The sequence below is a fragment of the Anabrus simplex genome, chromosome 3 (assembly GCF_040414725.1).
Source record: "Anabrus simplex isolate iqAnaSimp1 chromosome 3, ASM4041472v1, whole genome shotgun sequence".
Classification (NCBI taxonomy): domain Eukaryota; kingdom Metazoa; phylum Arthropoda; class Insecta; order Orthoptera; family Tettigoniidae; genus Anabrus; species Anabrus simplex.
In genome coordinates, this window is record NC_090267.1 from 41,589,041 (window position 1) to 41,611,122 (window position 22,082).

At 38.7% G+C, this 22,082-nt stretch overlaps 1 protein-coding gene across 1 annotated transcript in view; it reads right to left on the reverse strand.

Moving 5' to 3' along the window:
- Positions 1–13,330: 13,330 nt before the first annotated feature.
- LOC136866635 (nose resistant to fluoxetine protein 6) overlaps positions 13,331–22,082 on the reverse strand; it is an 88,713-nt gene continuing 79,961 nt past the window's right edge. Inside the window, exon 13 of the mRNA XM_068226988.1 lies at positions 13,331–14,311. Within this exon, the coding sequence (XP_068083089.1) occupies positions 14,184–14,311 (128 nt within the window). The 3' untranslated portion in view covers positions 13,331–14,183. The remainder of the gene's footprint in view (positions 14,312–22,082) is intronic.

The window sequence follows — 22,082 nt, forward strand, 5'->3', positions numbered from 1 at the left end:
AACGTATGCCACTTAGCACATTGGTATATATTATTACTCCCCCAGTACAAGCGCAGCATCACAGTGTTGAATTTGATCCCATATTATTTATATGTAAAATCGAACGTCACAGTGATCATTAACCTACCCTAACCGTAACTGTAATAACCGTCCGTCACAAGCTCTATAGAGAAACCGAAGTAGTAAATGGTATTGTTGATTATGAAGCTGGTTTTGTCGCAGTTCAAAATAAATGTGATAAAAAGGAAGATCTTAAAAGTAGGACTCTTAGGCAGTTCCATATGGCTAATAAAGCAGGCATGAGGGAGTTTTTAAGAAGTAACTATGATCGGTGGGAAACATTAAATAAAAATGTAAGCAGGCTCTGGGATGTGTTTAAGGTAATTGTTGAGAAATGTGAAAACAGGTTTGTACCTTTAAAAGTGGTAAGATATGGTACAGACCCACCTTATTATAATCGAGAAATAAAGAGACTAAGAAGGAGGTACAGATTTGAAAGAAATAGAGTTAGATATGGCTGTGGAAGTAAGGAGAAATTGAAGGACTAGGGAGTAGAATCTAGCAAAATCAGCTAAGTATAACATGATGACAATCATAATTGTCAGTCACAAACATTTTAGTGAAAAATGGAAGGGTATGTATTGGTACTTGAACGCAGAAACAGGTACTGAGAAGGACATTTCATAAATCATTCATCAACAAGGGGAATGTGTTTGTGAGGATTTTCAATAGGCGGAAGTATGCAGTAAAGATTGTTTGAAGGATAATGTCCAGATAGAGGAGGTGGCTACCACTAAAGAAGTATTAAAATTTACATACGATAACAATGACATTTACATTACTAGACAAATTTTGAAAACCAAGAAATCGGCTGGAATTGATAAGATTTCTGTGGATATACTAAATGGAATGGGTTGGGATAGAGTACCATATCTGAAGTACATAATTTGATTATTGTTTGCGTGAAAGACATATACCAAATGAATGGAGAGTTGCTATAGTAGCTCCTGTGCATAAAGGAAAGGGTGATAGACATAAAGCTGAAAATTACAGGCCAGTAAGTTTGACATGCCTTGCATGCAGGTTTTGGGAAGGCATTCTTTCTGATTATATTAGACACGTTTGCGAATTAATAACTGGTTCGATAGAAGGCAGTTCCGGTTTAGGAAAGGTTATTCCACTGAATCTCAACTTTTAGGAGTTCAGGTCGAATGGACTGTATCCCGATTGACCTGTCAAGAGCATTTGATAGGGTGGATCATGGGAGACTGCTGGCAAAAATGAGTGCAATTTTACTAGACAAAAGAGTGACTAAATGGGTTGCTATATTTCTAGAAAATATATCTAAGAAAATTAGAGTAGGCGAGGCTTTATCTGACCCTGTAATAATTAAGAGGGGAATTCCTCAAGGCAGTGTTATTGGACCTTTATATTTCTTATACCGTTGTATATGTAAACGATATGAGTAAAGACGTGGAATCTGGGATAAGGATTTTTGTGAATGTTGTCATTCTGTGTAGAATAATAAATCAGTTACATGATCGTGAGCAACTGCAAAATGACCTCGATAATTTTGTGGGATGGACAGCAGGCGATGGTATGATGATAAACGGGATTAAGTGTCTTGTTGTGAGTTTCACAAGTAGGAAAATTCCTCTCTGTTTTAATTACTGCGTTGATATGTTGAAAGTTCCGTTAGGGGATCATTGTAAGTATGTACTGTAGGTGTCTTTTTAATTTTAAATGCTATTTCTTCGGGGCGTCGACCCATGTGGATCTTTTGCCCAGATCTAGGTGTTAATATAAGGAAAGATCTTCATTGGGGTAACTACATGAATGGGATTGTAAATACAGTTTACAGATCTCTCCACATGGTTATGAGCGTGTTTAGGGGTTTGAGTAAGGATGTAATAGAGGGGGAATGTGTGTCTCTGGCATCACCCCAACTAGAGTATGGTTCCAGCATATCGGACTCTCACCAAGATTACTTGATTCATTAACTGGAAAAATCCAAAGAATAGCAGCTCGATTTATTCTGGGTGCATTCCGACAAAAACAGTAGCGTTACAAATATTTTGCAAAGTTTGGGATGGGAAGACTTCGGAGAAAGAAGACGAGCTGCTCGACTAAGTGGTATGTTCCGATCTGTAGGGGAGGGATGGAGTGGAATAACATTAGTAGACGAATAAGTTTGAGTGGTGTTTTAAAAGTAGGAAAGATCACATTATGAAGATAAAGTTGGAATTCAAGAGGGAAAATTGGCAAGTATGCATTTATAGGAAGGGGAGTTAGGTATTGGAATAATTTAGCAAGAGAGATGTCCAAAAATTTCCAATGTCTTTGAAATCATTTAGGAAATGGCTAGAAAAAGAGCAGATAAGGAATCTGCCACATGGGCGGCTGCCCTAAATGCATATCAGTATTGATTGATTCATTGATTCTCCGATACATGTCCACCGATATTTGTCCTTTGACATCCAAGAACAGGATAACAGCACATTGGTCCTGTTTCGGCGCATTTTGTTATAATATCGCCATAGTTCAAGTGGCCGCAATTCACGCTCGCACTTTTTGAACGAAAAGACTCACACACTAATCTCTTTGCCTACATGTCCGCTGCAGCAACGCTTTCAAAGGGAAACTTTTTGATCACGCCTTATAGAAATTTGAATAAGAAATCTAACAAAAACAGAACTTTTATACCTAATGAACACGCTTAAAGACATAGCTTATAATGACAGGAAGAATAGAGCATGGCTACTCAGTTATGATGGAACTAAGCTTCCAAAACTGGTTTTGAATTAATTTTGATGTGTGCGGATATAGACTGTCTTTAATTTTAAGAAGTGTATCAAGCCATCAGCACTGTTGACAGTGGATTTATTTTTATAATGATTATGACATCTATATCTGCACACGTATCGATGAAACGAATTGGACGTTGCCGTCGAAATGAACATGCACTGTGTTACAAATATTGTAAAGTCCAATTGAATACATCGCCTGATATAGATTTGTAGGTAAGTTCCAAATTAAACTCGTTCATAACCGTTATAATCGAATGATTATCAAGAGTGGATTTTGGTGTGCAATTTCGTACAATACAGTGGAATACGGATGGCGTAGACAAACATATTGAAGTGTCTTTAAGAACGTCCTTGAGGTCCTTGAGGTCTGAGTTGTCTGTTCGATATCACATGGACTCTGTCCTATTATTATCTCCTTAACAGCATTATTATCAGACGGATGGAAGAACGTGATGTTGATATCGTAATGTGGCAGTCATTTTTACGCTAAATCTGCACAACGGGGACGAGACTTCATTGTAAAGCCCCACAAATTCACTGACCGGGACTTGAGGTGTACCGTGGTCACGTTGATGAGAAGACAATGATAGTGCCAGTGGGCTCTCACTTCCCGGACACTATTTGTGTTTCCCGCTATTTCTCGGTTTTTCTTTCTTTAGTAACTCAATCCTTACATCATGCGAAAAATGTGTATGCGCACTGTGTCTACATTAAGAGTCTCTGTGGCAGAAGCGGTAACGCGTCGGCTTCTCACCAATAGGTTCCGTGGTTCAAATCCCGGTCACCCTATGTACGATTTGTGCTGGCTATGATTTTCTCCGGGCACTCCGGTTTTCACTGTCTTCTTTCACTCCAACAACACTCTCCATTATCATGTAATTTCATCTGTCAGCCATTAATCATTGCTCCAGAGGTGTGCAAAAGGCCTCGGCAGCCGGCACGATAGTTTCCATTGTAGGCGCTAGATGGGGACTTCATTCCATTTCTGACCAAGTAGAGTGACTGGATATCGCCTGTGGATTTTTCACTGTGCCCACATTAGAAACATTACTCCAGTCATCCAAGATCACGTGATATAATTCCTTCTTACCCTAGTTTTATTACACCTTAATTCGGCCACCGGGTCGAACTGTATCCAATATGTGGATTTGGCGCTGTTTTACGGCCGAGTGCCGTTCAAGAGTCCCAATACTTTGTAAACGTCCTGCGTGGGAATCGTCCGTGCATGTCGGGAGGGGCAGTGGAAAGGTCCTAGTAGCCAGATTATTTTTAAATGCATATGCAAATGCATATTTTGAACGTTAGTATATATACAGACATATTTTTCTCTTATGTGTGATCAATTATATAAGATTTCTGAACGAAATTAAAAATCTAATGAACTCTGTATGTTGTATATCCCTTGGCAACATAAGAAGCATTCCCTGATCAAGGAAAAAGGTTTCATTCTCGCAATAAAAGCAGGTAGACAACAGCTCTTTCCTTCTCTCTGACATTCCTTCCTCCTTCTCCTTACAGTAGCTTCTCAAGGTTTGCTTAAACAAGTGCGTTCATCTGTTAACTTGCTCTTCGTCTTTAAACAACAAGCATTATCATCATCATCAGCTCTTCGTCTATTGCAGTGTTTCACCAGAGTAAACTGTAAAAATGTCTAAAGTCTTCGCCAGAAGAATGTTGCAAGCAGTCAGTGCCAGTGTAGAAGTATTGCCCAGTTACGTCCGTCGAAGTAGAACGATCATTCTCAGCGTATGCCATGCATCATTTTGCAAGGAATTATTTAATGTTTATCAATTTAACAGTGAGTTAAAATTAAATAATGTTTCTGGTGAGTGTGTTTTGTTTTATTTTAGTGCATATTTTTATGCATATTTACAACATTTTTAGTGCATATGTGCATGCATATTTTGGGAGCTTTTAGTGCATATGAATCCGGGCCCTATTTGAGACAGCGAACCGGGAGGAGAGCTCGCGCGCGAAGCAGACCTCCCACACTATCTACATGACGACGCCCGTCGATTACACAGAAGGACATTTACTAATTATTTGGACTATGGACGCCAACCGCATTTGTGGGTACGTATTCACTTTTAGACGTTTCCGCAGTGGGTGGTACTGTGTTGAGTTGTGTTGTGTTGAGCTGTGTTGTGTTGTGTTGTGTTGTGTTGTGTTGTGCTGTGTTGTGTTGTCTTGTCTTGTGTTGTCTTGTGTTGTCTTGTGGTGTCTTGTGTTGTGTTGTGTTGTGTTGTGCTGTGCTGTGTTGTGTTGTGTTGTCTTGTGTTGTGGTGTCTTGTCTTGTGTTGTGTTGTGTTGTGTTGTGTTGTGTTTGTTGTGTTGTGTTGCGTTGTGTTGTTTTGTGTACATATGAATAGGCATGCATCGAGAAAAAAGTAAACATCCATTTCCTGGAGGAATTAACCAAAAGCGAATACATTCCCCTAAACATAATTCATTATGGATTACTGTTTTCACGAAAGAGTTATACCGAAAAAATGAAGAGTCCCTTTAGCAGCCCCTGTGTAAAAAGAAAGGGTGATAAAACATAAAGCCGATAATTACAGGCCATTCAGCTTGATATATCTTGCGTGCAAGCTGTGGGAAAGCATTCTTTCTGACAATATGATATCCTTCAGGGAGTCTTCAAATTGTACCTCACCGAGCTCGATAGCTGCAGTCGCTTAAGTGCGGCCAGTATCCAGTATTCGGGAGATAGTAGGTTCGAACCCCGCTGTCGGCAGCCCTGAAGATGGTTTTCCGGGGTTTCCCATTTTCACACCAGGCAAATCGATTTACTGTACTGTACTAATTAATATTATAATAAAAGAATCCTTACCAAAATCCAAATAATATACATAATTTCAACTCCCATATGCCATTATTCACGCAATAGCTATGAGCAATGCAACATCTCCAATCCGATTAGATAAAGCTGTCAATAAACCCGCGTTATAAGATTTAACATTTTGATAATAAATAACTAAACAATAAGAAACAAGTCCTAATCCATCTCAACCTAATAGAATTCTAATTAAATTTGGTCTAATAATTAAAAATATTATTGACAATACAAACATTAATACTAAAATAATAAATCGATTGATATTGATTGATTTACTGTACCTCAATTAAGGCCACGACCGCTTTCTCCCCACTCCTAGACCTTTCCTGTCCCATCGTCGCCATAAGACCTATCTGTGTCGGTGCGACGTAAAGCAACTTCCAAAAAAAAAAAAAAAATGTACCCCACAAGCAAAAAGGGTACAGGGACCGCCAGATCTAAATGGACGGACGGGAGGAAGCAGGTATAGAGCCAGAAAATGAAGGCGTATTTGACCAAGAAAGAGAAGAAAACCCTAGCTAAGAGTTAAGACGAGCTCCGTGCTTCATATTAGTCCAAAAAGAACCGAAGGAATATTAATAATAATAATAATAATAATAATAATAATAATAATAATAATAATAATAATAATAATAATAATGGTCACTAGTGCAAACTTTATGGACCGAAATGAACCGACAAACTAAGATGGTTTCACGGGATATTAGGTGCGTAGACGTTTAAAAAAGGTGCGGAAATTTTAGCTGCTCTGTGGTAGCTTTTGCAAGTGAATTGGTGATGCTGGTGCTGGTGGTGGTGGTTATTGCTTTAAGAAGAACTGCAACTAGACAACCATCTTTATTTGCTGGTGAACACCCGAACATTTATAGCATCTGAAGACTAGGTTGTGGCGCAACCATCGACTTTCCTCTCTATTTTATATTTTGTTATTATGGCCTCCGTGAAGTAGAGGTCACGGGTACGATTCCCGAAGAGATCACAGACTTTTATTGAACCTGAGGGCTGCTTCGAGGTCCATTCAGTGTACGTGATTATAATTGAGGAGTTGTCTGACGGTGAGATGGTAACTCCGGTCTACAAAACCAAAAATAACGGACGAGAGTACTCGCCGCACTGAGCATGCGTCACCTCATAAACTGCAGGCTTTCGGGATGAGCAGAGGTCGCTTGGTAGTGCCATGGGTGGTTTTTGGTTTGCTTTGTTTTGTTGTGTTTTCTTTTGCTTTGTTTCTTTGATTTGTTTCGTCTTGTTTTTGTTTTTTGTTTTGTTTTATTTTGTTTTTTGTTTTGTTTTATTTTGTTTTTTGTTTTGTTGTGTTTTCTTTTGCTTTGTTTTTTTGATTTGTTTCGTCTTGTTTTTGTTTTTTGTTTTGTTTTATTTTCTTTTTGTTTTGTTTTATTTTGTTTTTTGTTTTGTTTTGTATGTTTTGTTTTGTTTTGTTTTGTTTTGATTTGTTTTGTTTTGATTTGTTTTGTTTTGTTTTGATTTGTTTTGTTTTGATTTGTTTTGTTTTGTTTTATTTTGTTTTGTTTTGTTTTGTTTTGTTTTGTTTTGTTTTGTTTTGTTTTGTTTTGTTTTGTTTTGTTTTGTTTTGTTTTGTTTTGTTTTGTTTTGTTTTGTTTTGTTTTGTTTTGTTTTGTTTTGTTTTGTTTTGTTTTGTTTTGTTTTGTTTTGTTTTGTTTTGTTTTGTTTTGTTTTGTTTTGTTTTGTTTTGTTTTGTTTTGTTTTGTTTTGTTTTGTTTTGTTTTGTTTTGTTTTGTTTTGTTTTGTTTTGTTTTGTTTTGTTTTGTTTTGTTTTGTTTTGTTTTGTTTTGTTTTGTTTTGTTTTGTTTTGTTTTGTTTTGTTTTGTTTTGTTTTGTTTTGTTTTGTTTTGTTTTGTTTTGTTTTGTTTTGTTTTGTTTTGTTTTGTTTTGTTTTGTTTTGTTTTGTTTTGTTTTGTTTTGTTTTGTTTTGTTTTGTTTTGTTTTGTTTTCAAAGGAACTCGCATGATCTTTGCATTTATTGGAGCCGAAACCTGCAAAAATAAGAAGAACTGTAATTATGCATAAACAAAAACGAAGGGAAAAAGGTCCCTTCTACACTCTGAAAGGATACTTTCTTTGTAGTTGTAACTGCGGTCTTGATGTAACTCTTTAAAGCCTTGCCAATTCTACCTATAACATCTGGAATTTGTGAAATGAGTCACGTAGCTCTTCTTATTTTTCCACTGATCATGGAAGGTTACTAAGTGTCAGCAGAAAAATCGCAATTATGAGTGGAAGCAGGCCACTCCCCCACCAGATGAGCACTAATATGTAGCTAATATAATCTGCAAGATTCAACTGTGAGTAGGTCTGGGAGCTGGGCTGAGGGTTCAAAGCGTTGAGGCTCTGACCTTCTGACCCGAAGTTGGCAGTTTCTATCCTTGCTCCGTCCGGTGGTATTTGAAGGTGCTAAAATACGTCAGCCTCGTGTCGGTAGATTTACTGAAACCTAAAATAACTCATGTGGGACACAATTCCGGCATCTTGGCGTCTCCGAAATACGTAAAAGTAGTTAGTGAGATGTAAATAAAATAGCACTACTATTATTATGAGTAATTCCGGTGAATATTGTTTATCTTCTTATCGGAGTTACTTTTCTCATCTACTGATATCCGTTGTTAATCTATGTCGCCCTGGATACGTAACGGCAGATTACTACACTTAGATGACAATCTCACCTGAACGATCCAGCTAAACACTTAATACCCGCTCAGCCGGGGTTTCACGAAAATGAATTATGGTAACAGTGATAAAATACACTCCAACCTCGAATGTAAACGCACGCGAATTAAGACTAATTTTATTGATTATTTAAGTCCACTATGGAGCGCTTATGACTAATTATTTTTGGATGCTCGCTTTCGTTCCCAATACCCATTCAGTCCTGCTACTAGTTTTTCCTTTCTTTCCTCTGGAAGAGTTTGGCGAGATTTAACAACTTTTGCTAGAGGAGAGCACGAATTTATCAAATTTCAAAATTTTATGGCGGTCTGAGGCATCAGTATCAGAAATCTCAGTGGAAGCTAAATCCTTTTTTGTTCATTGAGCCACGTGCTTCCAGTCTTGTAGCATTTTGATGCGGGAGAACATCTTCTTCGTAAGCCTGCCGCTTTCCATTCTCAGAAGCCGCCCGCAAAACTTCAGTCGCCTACGTAAAGTTCAAAGTTCGCTTTAGGTCAGTAGGTTCTGTTCAGGAACAATCTTAGCCCATGTTTTCTTTATGGAGGATACGTCTTTACATTTTTTCCAGGTCCATGATGCCTCTCCTGTTCATCAGTAAGGTCTCCCCAGCATATAAGAAATGGGGTCTGACAACAGTTTTGTAATGGCATATTTTGGCGTTCTTGCAAATTTACTTCTTGTTGCAACAGTTTTGCGACTATTGGTATACAGTGTTAAGCTTGGCCCATCTGTCTAGTATGGAGGTACCGTCTCTACCATTGGAGTGGAATCGTTTGATCAAGATACCAAAATCGATTGATGTTTCCTACCTTTCCATAGATAGGAAGTCTGTTATTATGTTCTCCAATCAATTAATTCATGGAGTGATTACGGATTTTGCAGGGAATATTGAAACATTTACGAGAGTTAGATGACTAAATACACTATCTTCTTCCAGATTATGAGTACCAAACCGAGGTTACTATTTGCGAGGCATAGAGTGTATTTTCTGTGTGGTTGTGAATGCGGTCTGGGTGTGACGCTTTCAAGCCTTGCCAATTCTATTTGTAACCTATGGAATTCGTGAAAGGAATGCTTTTAACTCAAGTATCTCTTTTAATTTCTCCTCTGTTTGTGGAAGAAGGCCCAACAGCCTTCTTTATCTGCTTTACTCCATCCATTAACAAATAACTGCGAAAAGGGATGCTCCACTTCGCCCGGATACTGAATTCAGTCACTATGTCCTGGCTCGCTTGAACAGCGTCATCGTCATCCTTTGTTTCCGTTTAAGGTGAAGATTGGAGTCCTAATTGTAATGGAAGTTGGTATATGTAGCCTTCCTGCACACTGTTTGGATTGATGGTGGTGTTCCCTCTTCACAGGCTGGCCCAGCAATGGAAGATTCCTACACTTCTCTCTTCCGTGTGGGCTGGATTCATTGCGTGGATACTGATGAATAGAGATGGGAATTATAAGCACGAATAAATTGGAATGCCTTGACAAAGAATACTGCAATGTACTGGAAACGTCGGCAAATTGTACAGAAGGTACAGGAAACAACAACACGGCTCAATCTGGAAGAATTGAATAATTGACCTCCTTCATTTTCTGCCATTTTTTGCATTTAACAAAGTCAATCAAATTAAGCATTGATAAAACAAAACTAATTAAATAAAATTTAATTCTATTATTTTGCCAACTTTGAATCACTGAGAATATTGAATAGAAATTGAAGGAAATATGGAGCATTACACTGTTATCTGTTCTTAAATAGTATGTATTATTTTCCTACGTGTAGGTAAAAGGTGACTAGAAGATGACACAAAATCTTTCATAATGGGAGCGCTGTTTGGCGACCACGGTTTCCTTAGCTGCGGCTGACATTGCTTACTCTTGCTTGTATCTGGCCCCTCCTCTTCATCTTAACTATCCGGTCTCCTTTGGTCATCACTTGTTCTTTTCCGATCCTGACAGTATTTATTTTGCGAGGCATGTAGCGAAGTTCTGATGCATTCATTGATCACAGTTTCTTTGTAGACGGAGTTTTCAATCCATCTTTTTACGTAGATACTAACAAATTTACCCGCGCTTCGCTACGTTATTCTACACTGTATACGGATATCAAGTAAATTACTGTACATGCAGTGAATAAGATGTTTTAAATTGCATATCTCTTAGCGTTATCCAGAAACAGCAGGGGAAGGTGGGGGGCAAACGTTGTTCCCAATGTAATGTGCGTTTTGCGGAGTTGTGATGATAACGGCCGGCTCACTTGCCTACTACCATTCACAATCGAGTAGGTAAATTTTCATTATAATCGGAGGTCCCATTGCCTAATGCGCGGTCAGAATCAATTTTGGGGAGTTTTAGTTAAAATGGCAGGCGCCCTTTCCTACTTCCCGAGAGATTAAAGTTGAAGAGTTTTTATTATAATAGCAAGCACCTTCCCTACTGCCAGTCAAAACTGAGTTGTGCTGTTATCATTATAATGACAGGCGCTATTTCTTAATAATAGTCACACCGAGTTGGTGAGTTTGCATTATAAAAGCACGGCCACTATACCTAATGCCAGTCACATTTTAGAAGGGTAAATTTGTTTATATGGCGAGCACACATGCCTACTCCCAAACACAATCGGTTAGGGGAGTTTTGAACATAATTGCATGCACATTTGACTTCTGCCAAGTCAAATAGAGAAGGGAGGAATTATTAATTACAATGGTAGTACCTCCTTACTATTGCTAGTAACAAAGGAGTTGGACAAGGATCGCATTCCTACAGCTAGTCGAAGTCGATGTGGAGGGTAATGATTACAATAGCAGGCGCCCTCCTGCTGAGAGTCACTATGGATGTAAAATATTAATTATAATGCCAAACACACCATTTCTACATCGCTACAAATCGACTGCAATGAATATATACAGATCGACATCCGAAGTATATGCAGGTTTACAATATAGCAAACTTTCATTTACAGATTAACTGCTGCTAAATGATACGTCATTTTGGCAAATGGATTATACCATAAGACGCCTCATTTAGCGGTCTAATGTCTGGTCTTAAGATATTTTCTCCTGTTTCATCTATTTATGGGTGCAATAGAGTTACAAACGTTGAATAGGGTAAAATTTGGGTAAGTTTTTCTCACAGTGCATTACTTTCGGGTACTAATATGACAGCTACAAACGTAGAATTTGGCTCACGTATGGACACTGGGTGGGCCATTGTTCGTGCAGAATTAGATGATTCATTATTCCGTATAAGTGATTCGAACTGCGAAATATACGTGTACAAAGAGCAAAATGTAGGTATAATCGAGAAAAAGAGACAAATCTAACATATAAGGAATAGAGATACGACAAAACGTAATAGGGCCACAGTTGTAGATCACTTCAAATTGAACAAAGATTGTGCCATCCGTTTTGTGATACGACTTACCGTTTAGCCACAAAATACGTCGAAAGGAAGGTCTGCACCGGCAGTAAAATTGCCTCAATATTCCGATATTTTTTGGGGGGCAAAATGAAATATTTAAAGATCCTGGGTGCTTTCCGTCGATTACAGGCTAAGAAATATAATTTATCAAATTTTAATTTTCTAGCTCGCCAGGCAGATTGTGCCTGAATCTTGCTTTGGGAGGAGGGGGTAAAATTAGGACTTTCACGAAACTAACGCTAACAAATATGCAGATGGTCATTATTACACTTGAAACGGATAACTCTACGAAAATTTCGCCAAAGTATTAAATGTACAGACTCATGGTCCTTACGATTTCATTTATATAGATAAGGAACCTGTTCTACGTACAGCACCTTTGGGCTATGAACGCTGAACAAAACCCGCCTTTGATGACATCGCCCTTATTCATCCTCCTATCAAATATATGCATATGAGAAAATAGTTTTAGAAATGGATTTCCATCAAGGTTGGACGATATACAGTCAGGTTGGTGTTTTATATGTTGTGGGATAGAAAAATCACTCCTTCGGTTCCCTATAAATCCCCAGTCCACTCCGGGAATTTGAAATGTATGGACGTAAAACCTACCTTTGGGCAGGTGGATGCTAAAAATGAAGTTTGGTTGACATATCTCCAGTAGTTTCAAGTTATAGGAACTACGATGTATACGCACCCGCTTTTGATTAAGGCCGGTGGGACTTGTACTGAAAAACTGTCCGTTAATGATATATATCTTATTAATTCTCCTACAAAAATTGCACATGATAAATAAAGTTTTAGAAATGGATTTTCATAATGGTTAGTAGATTTCCAGTCAGGCTGGTCTTGTATACATTTTGGAAGAGTGAAATCACCGTTTCCCTATACACCCCCAGTCCATTTCGGAAATTTGAGACGAAATGGACCTAAAACTTACCTTTGGACAGGCGGATGCTAAATATGAATTTTGATTGAAATATCTCCAGTAGTTTTCAAGTTATAAGAAATACACTTTACACGCACCCGCTGTTAAGTCCGATGGGACTTGTACCGAAAAACAGCTCGTTAATGATATTTCGCTTATTAACCCTCGCATAGAAATGATGCACATGAGAAAAAAGGTTTAGAAATTGATTTCCATTAAGGCAGTTAGATTTCCATTAAAATTAGTTGTGTAAATTTTTTGGAAGTGCAAAATCACGGTTTTGGTTTCGTATAAACTCCCAGTGAGTTCAGAGATTTAGAAACAATATTAGCCTAAAACCTACCAAAGGACAGGTGGATTCTAAATATGAAATTTTGGTAGAAATATATCCAGTATTTTTCAGGTTATCGACAAACAGACAAGTAAACAGACTCCAAAGGCAAAAAAAAAAATATGCAGATGGTCAATATTACACCTGAAACGGATAACTGTACGGAAATTTCGGCAAAACAGTCAATGCAAAGACACGCGGTCGTTACGATTTTATTTACATAGATAATTTTACTTTATAATGAGTGTTATCGTTAAGGTCATGCTTTTTGAACTGTTTATCCCATCATGTTCAATTCCAATCACTCCACAGAGTACAAGAGTTATGAACAGACATGTTATTATTGGTCGTTTATCTATTAACACGCGAGCTGTCGCGTGACGGTCTCTTAGACCGTGTGCATATGTTATTTATTCTTTCGGAATAGTTTCACGGTATAAAGCCTCTTATTTTCTGTACATTTTAACGGTCTCATTCACTACTCATATCTACGTTCGCTATTCCCCCTTCCATTATCAGTCAGTGTAAAGTTTCGCCAGTAAGGCCGGTCATTTGCAAATTGCGCGACTTCTGACGTTCACCGTCTGCTGTCTTTGTTCTCGGTATAGAAGATTTCTGTGAGCTTCACGGATATTCTTTAATAATACAATTGGTTTTTTCTAGAAAAGCTCGTATTTTTTTTCATGGATACATTTTTCTTTAATAACACAATATGTATTGCATTTAAGCTGATATTTTGTTTCATGGATATGTTTTCCTATAACACAGGTAGTTTTGCTATAAAAGCTGGAATTTTGTTTCCTGGATATACTTTTCTTACACAATACAATGTGTTTTACAAGAAAAATTGGTATATCGTTTCGTGGACAGGTTTTACGTAAAGTACAATGGGTGTTGCTACAAAAACTGGTATTTTATACTGCCTTGTCAAGTCACTCAGCTCTTTTGACGCGACTCCTCACGGATTAAAGACAGAGTGGAAAGCTTGAGTCTGTACATCTCTCTCCTACTATGTTCAATTACAATAATTTTGGTGATTAAAACTGCTCCGCTTGGAAGTACAATGGATGTCTCTACATCGTAAACTAATCTAATTTAACACGTTTACACGGACAAATCTGTTGCCCAGCGAGAGCTATTCAACTTTGAGGGAAAATGTTTTCACGTTTCCAACATCTCCTTGGGCTGATTTTCTGGTACATCTTCTTGTGCTTGTTCATCTTTGATCTGGGAGGTTCTCGCCACTGTGGCTACGTCATTAGGCTCAACCGTCTTCTTCTTTCTCCCACCTGAAAATAAGTAAATTAATTTAAAATTCAGCTCAATTTCCAAAACATAAACCAATTTTTGGTTCAAAAATCACTTCTTTTAAATCTAGTTTATTGGTTGTGTTGTTTAATTTACAACAAGAAATATAACGAAAAATGAATACATGCAATTAATATACGGAGTGCAAGGAAACACAACTGGGGACCAAAGATGGATAAGCTTGAAATTGCCGAAATATGAGAATGCGGTTTCTTTTCTACTTTTTATGGTAAATTGTGCATGTGCCTGGGGTCATTAGTTTAGTTGGTAGAAAGTTCAACGGTAGAGCCACAGTCCGATGTGCCCAGCTGAGTTTGGTGGGGAAGAGTGAATATGCCAGAGTCTCGCACTGCAATATTTCTGTGTTGTCCATTGTGTCTCTGTGCTATCGCCCATGTGTTTTATGATTTATGAGCGACTTAATGAAAGAAATTAAATTTATAGAAACTAAGTATAGTTATGTAATTATATAAAACATATTGGATGTAGTGGCTTAGGCGGTAGCGCGCCTTCCTCTCACCGCTGGGTTCCGTGGTTCAAATCCCGGTCACTCCATGTGAGATTTGTGCTGGACAAAGCAGAGATGGGACAGGTTTTTCTCCGGGTACACCTGTTTTCCCTGTTGTCTTTCATTCCAGCAATGCTATCCAATATATTTTCATTACATCTGCCATTCATTAATCATTGCACCAGAGGTGTGCGACAGGCTTCAGCAGCTGGCACAATTCCTATCCTTGCCCCTAGATGGGGGCTTCATTCATTCCATTCTGACCCGGTCGAATGACTGGAAACAGGTTGTTGATTTTCATTGTATTGGATGTAGTATACTTCCAAATTCAAACGCCGTAGGTAAAAAGTAACTCCTGGTCTCCTTTGGTAGAGAAGGATGAAGTTGATTATTGGCGGTTACTCTAAAATCTCCTTCTCCCACTTTCACCCTTTGGTCCTCAACTGTTAAGATATCTTGGTGAGAGCACTGAAGTGTCGCTTGTTAGGGGTCTGTAGCTTCTACCGTTACGCGGGGATATAAAAATTACTTCAAAAGACAATGGCAGTGAAGTACCGGTTAATGGATCGAATCGCAAAGTTGATGACTGTAAAAATACCTGTGTAAAATGATTGAACCAATGCGTATCGAACATTTTCATGTCTCTCCAAGCAATAAAGAGTAAGTAAGGATTGAAATCTAAATCACCACAGCTGATATAGAAGTAGTAAAACGTTTTTAGGCGTTTAAAGTGACAAACTATAAAAACTTGCAAATTAACAACAACAATTTTATTTAATTTTAAATTTAACTTATCAATGAAATGCTTCCATATGTTAATTTGTGTAAAGAATAGCTTAAAATCTTTTAACGTATTTGATGATGACATACTTCAATAAAAAGAAAAAAAAATGTGTTAAGTTTGTTTGGTTTTAACTCAATGTAAATAATTCATGTTCACAAGTGACTGAAATTGTAAATTTTAACTTCTAGTAGCAAACGATAAATGAATTTATAAAAATATGGTTCTGTTCGTTAACAGGATGTCAAAATATATTATCACTTTCATACTAGAAGATACATTTCCATTACACTTATTTTATGTTAATAACCCAGAAATAAAGGTAATTTTACAATCACATAGCAGAAGATATTGTCAGCAGTATTCTTTACTGTATACAGATATCGAAGTAAATTACTGTACAGGCAGTGAATAAGGATTTTTAAATAGCATGTCTCTTAGCGATATCCGTGAAATAGCATGGGTAGATCCCCATACGTTGTTTCCAATGTAAAGTGCTAGTTGCGGAGTTATGATGATAACAGCAGGCTTTGTCTACTGCCATTCACAACCGAGCTGGGAGGTTTTAATTATAATGGCAGGCTCCCTTTCCTACTTCCAGACAAATTATATTTCAGGAGGTTTTATTATAATGGCAGGCACTTTCCTTAATGCCAGTCAAAGTTAAGGTGTGCTGTTAACATTATAATAATAGGCCCATTTTCCTAATAACAGTGAGATTACTGCTAGTCGCATCGAGTTGATGAATTCCGTTATAATAGCAGGCCACTTTGCTTAATGCCGGTCACAATTTAGATGAGTAGTTTTATTTAAAATGGCGGGCACACTCGCCTACTGTCAAACACAATCAGGTAGAGGAGTTTTGAACAAAATTTCATGCTCGCTTGCCTTCTACCAGACAAATAGAGAAGGGAAGGGCACTAGGAAAGTTTTGCAATGTGCGTGAACGCTTTAGACGTTTTCAAAATAATTTCCACCACACTCAATTCACTTCTCCATACGTCGAAACCAGTCACTGTACAAACTTTGTCACTTTTCTTCGGTTCCACTTTCACACCCTTGATCCTATGCTGCCAGAAGCTCTTCGTCGGATGCAAAACGCCGCCATTTCAGCTTCATAGTCACTTCTGGGAAGAGTGCGAAGTCACATAGGGCAGATCAGGACTGTATGGAGGGTGATGAAGCACAGTCAACCCTGATCTGGCAAAAACATCCATTTGTTACATTAGCATGATGTGCTGGAGCATTGTTGTGATGCAAGAGCGGTTGAGCGGTGACCTTGGACGGAGCTGCTTGAGAGCCTGGATGACCCAAGGTAGAAAAGTATCACTGTACCACTTCGCAGTAACTGTCCTTTGTTTTTCTAGCACAACCTGAGTCAGGATGCCCCATATAGTGAAGAATACTGCACTCATCCTTTTCTTCACTGGCCTTGACTTTCGCACAGTCACAGGAGTACCCTCATCTTCAAACAGCCACACCTTGTTCTGGGATTTTGTTTTGACATCGTAATAATGGAGCCAAGTTTCGTCACCTGTAGCGATTCTATTGACGTTACGCGAAGTCCCATTTTCAAACTGTTTTAGCATTTTTCGGCACCATTTCACTCGATGTGACCTTTGTTCTTCTGAAAGTGAATTGGGCACCTAAATGGAACAAACCTTTCTAACATGGAGATGGTCGTATAGAATTGAATGAATAGCTGGTGCAGGAATGTGGAGGGTCTCTTCTACCTGCTGATATGTCATCCGCCTCCCTTGCTGCAACATTTTCCTCACAGATTCAATGTTTTCCTCAGTCACTGATTCAGACGGTCGCCCAGAACGAGGATCGTCTTCAACCCCAACATTTACCCAATGGAACTCTTTGCACCAGCGGAAATTTTTTTCCGATTTGGACAGTCTTTTCCCAGCACAGGAGTCATTTCCTCCAGGCACTAGTCAACAGTTAATCCACGAAAAAATTTGTAGCGGATAAATGCGCGATATTAACCTTTAGGTCACACTGACATCTTAAGTTGCTTTCAGTCCCACTGCTTTGGTAACAACTGGTGTGAAGGTCGCGCCTTGCTGTATTCTAGATCGGTTTTCAACCCTCTTTTTTTCCCTCACCTTAACAGGGGTGTCCAGTCTACTGCTTTTGCGTATTGCAAAACTTTCCCAGTGTCCTTTGTAGATAAGGGAACTATTAATTACAAAGGCAAGCCCTCCCTGTTAATGCCAGTTAAACAGGATTTGGAGGACACCTTTCCTACTGCCAGTCAAAGTCCATATGGGGAGTATTGATTACACTTGCAGGCGCCCTCCTGCTGACAGTCACTATTGACTTATAAGTTATTAATTATAACGGCAGACACAATCTTCCTAGACCGTTACCGATCGATTTCAATGAATATATATATTGATCGACATACGAAAGTATACGCACCTTTAACATACTGTAGGCGTTCACTTCCACAATAAGTGCTGCTAAACGGTACGCTATATCGACAAACGGATTGCACCATAAGACGCCTTTACACATATCTAAATGGTTAATGCTATGAATTATTTTCGTATCTCCCTTATTTATGGGTTAGATTGAGTTAGAAACGTTGGTTAGGTTGAAATTTGGGTAAGGTAGTCACACTGCGAATTACGTTTTGGAGACTGGGTGAGCAAATGTTCTTGCCGAATTTAATAAGCCTATAATTCCCGTAAGTGTGTCAAAATATGAATTATTCGTCAAAAAGTACAAAATGTACGTACAATCGAGAAATACAGCCAAATCTGACGTATAAGAGATAGAAATACGACAAAATGTCATAGGACCAAAGATGTAAATTACTCCTTATTGAACGGAGATCGTGCCGCCCGTTTTATTATAGGGCTTACCGCTTGGTCACGAAATACCTCGAAACGAAGATCTTGAAGATTACGTCCATATTTCGTTATTTTCTGGGGGTAAAGTTGAACAATTTAAACCTTGGAATTTTCTCGTCCATCACACGCCTAAATCAATTTTCTAGATCGTCTTGCAGATTTAGTCGCTACCTTGATGTCAATGAAAAGAGTCATTTACTGGAGTTTTGGCTGTATGACATACCCTAGGCTTTGACTGGGATGATGTTAGAGCCCTAACAGGTCTTAGAATACTGGTTACAAGTCAGTAAGACAAGGCTACAACCTCCTAACTTCCCGGTTGGCTGAAGTACTTGCAATACAATGTTTTAAACGCCAAGCAACTGGAAGCTAGCTCACTATAGACAAATGTCTAATTAGAGTAATGGCGAGGAACGAAGGAGCCTTACCAGGTGCTACATGTATTTGAGTCCTGGGGAGGGCAAGAGAAATGGGTGACACCATCCTATTGCCTCAGAGTATTGGAGGTGGTTGCGCACGGCCCCATCTTGCACATTAGCCGCTGGAATAGAAGCCAGGAAGACACCGTAGACAACACAAACCCATTGCGGTCGTAGTTGTAGGTCGGATAGGGAGGATGCAAGGGAAGAACCTGACACAAGTAAGTGGAAGCAGTTCCAGGCTCGGCTATCAGGACTCCGTTCTCCAACCCACGCTTCTAGGTTGAGATCTATTCTCCCCCTTTTTGTCACCTTTCATGACACGCATGGGAATTATTCTACCACCGCCGCCCAATTTAGGCTTGGTGTTCCGGCTGTTTTCATTATGTCCGAGTCCAGTAGGCCTATATTGTAACACGAAGACCAGTTGTGGCCGGTGGACTCTCAGGTCGGGGGGGGGGGGGCGTGGTACTTTAATATTTTCTCCCGCAACATTTCTCTATAGATTTTATGCTAAGTTACATGCCTGTATTCAAACGGAATGTTAAAAATGATATTCTTTAACGAAAGCACGTTGCAGTAACCTGAAGTACGATAAAGCTGAACAAAGTGGAGACAGAATGGTGTAGATCATAGAGTTTATTGAACGATGAAGTTGTGCGTAATTCTTCCCATTTATAGGTTCATCTTAAACAGGGAGTAGCACTGTAGCTAATGTCTCATGAAAACACTTGTTGATGGAAACCTCTGCTCTGTCGTAAACGGTAAAATGGCTCTCTAGTTAAACCATTTAACACAACTTGAAATGACATGGCAGCCCGTAAAACAGTCCATTAATGATAAATCCCTTGTTATCCTCCTATCGAAAATGTGCACATGCAAAAAAATACATTTTGTAAATATATTTCCATTAATGCTGGTAGTTTTACATTAAGGTTGGTCATGTATATTTCGTGGGAGGATAAATTCACTGATTCGATTTCCTATAAATCAACAAACCAATCCACGGTTTAGAAATAAAATTTACCCTAATATCTATCCGGGGACAGATATAAAGTTTGGTTGAAATATATAGAGCAGTTCCCCAATTATAAGAACGCAATAAACGGACGAACAGACATATCAGCAAAAGAGCTAAAAAGTGTCCGCTCGAAGTTAGACAGAAAAACGGTCCGTTAATGACATCATCCGTATTAATCATTGTATGAAATTGATACATGTGAGAAACATTTTTAGAAAATGAATTCCATTAAGGCAGGTAGAATTTCATTAAGTTTGGTTGTATATATTTTGTAGGAGTGCAAAATCATGGTTTCGGTTTCGAATAAACCCCCAGTCAGTTCAGGGATTTAGAAACAATATCGGCCCAAACACTTACTCAAGGACAGGTGTATTCTAAGTATGAAGTTTGGTAGAAATATATCCAGCAGTTTTTAAGTTTTAAGAAATCAGACACACAAACAGAAAAAACAAACAGACACCAAAGCTAAAAAATAAGCAGATGGACATTATTACACATGAAACGTTTAACTAAATGAAAATTTCGCCAAAACAGTCAATATACAGACACATGGTCGTTACGATTTTATTTATATAGATGAGGGATCTACTTTACGTACAGCATCTTTTCGGCTATGTCCACTGGAATTAACCTCTAAAACGGTCCGTTAATGATATATCCATTATTCATTCTATCGATAAACTGCACATGAGGAAAATCAGTTTTAGAAGTGGATTTCTATGAAGGCTGCTTGATTCCCATTCAGGTTGATCTGGTATATTTTGTGGGAGAGTAAAGTCACTGTCTTGGTTTCCTATAAATTTTCAGTCCACTCCGGGTATTTGAAATTCTATGGACTTTAATAGATGCCTGCATACTGGAGGATGGTAAATATTAAGTTTGGTTAAAATATTTCCAGTAGTTTTGCAGCTATAAGAAATGTGCTTTACATGGACCCGTTTCAGGCTACGTCCGCTCGAAGTTAGACTGAAAAACGGAGCGTTAATTATATCCCTCGTATTAATCCTCGTATGGAAATGGTGCACGTGAGATAAAAGATGTATAAATTGATTTCCTTTAAGGCAGGTAGATTTCCACTAAGTATGGTTGTGTATATTTTGTGGGAGTGCAAAATCACGGTTTCGGTTTCGTAAAGCCCCAGTAAATTCAGGAATTTAGTAAAAACCTTTGCACTAAAACCTACCCAAGCATAGTTGGATTTTAAATATATAGTTTGGTAAAAATATATCCAGTAGTTTGCAAACAAACATATAAACAAACAAACAAGCAAACAGACACCAAAGCTCAAAACTATGCAAATTGTCATTATTAGGTCTGAAACGGATAATAAAATGAAAATTTCTCCAAAACAGTCAATGTACAGACACACGGTCGTTACGATTTTTTATATAGCCGACCATGGAGATTTGGCTGGCGCATGCTCGTATAGGGATTTGTATGGACATCTTTACCGCTACACTGCTACGTACTCTACCGAAGTGAAAGCCTCCTCCCGCACCCTTCCTCTCCCTGAAACCCCGACCCTGAAACCTTACATCTCAACTCCTTCACCCACACATTATCCTCGGACGGAAGCTCGAGAGTTCGTGCCTTATCTTCAACCTGGAAACATTTACCAGTGAACTCCACGCTGAAAACGAGTCACCAAAGTTGGGTATTGCCGAAGAGTCTTCCTTATCGATAATAATTTGCAGTTTCACAATGAAATATAGGGGCTGCCTGGCCGAGGCGGTAAAGGCGTGCTCAGTTCGTCCGGGAGGAAGTGGGTTAGAATCAACGTCAGGAAGTCGTAAAATTTAAGAAACGAGTGTTCCACTTCCGGAGGTGCACATCCCCCTGAGGTTCACTCAGCCTACATCAAAATTGAGTACCAGGTTAATTCTAGGTGGCAAAGGTGGCCGGGCGAATAGCTAGCCACACTACCCCCAATTGCCGAGGTTGCGGGTAGTGGAAGCCTTTACCTTCCACCCATCCAAGGGCCTTCACTGCCTGTACGGAGATGAAATATGAAATGAAATGTAATTTTCCTAGCGTTATTCGAGTCCAGTATTTGACTTCAAATGTCTAGAGAAAATAAAATAACCTTTTCGTTTTCCCTGGAGGACACCAAGCGGGAGTCCTTTAAGGGGCGGCCCCTTCTGCTGAAGACTTCCCGTTTAGCA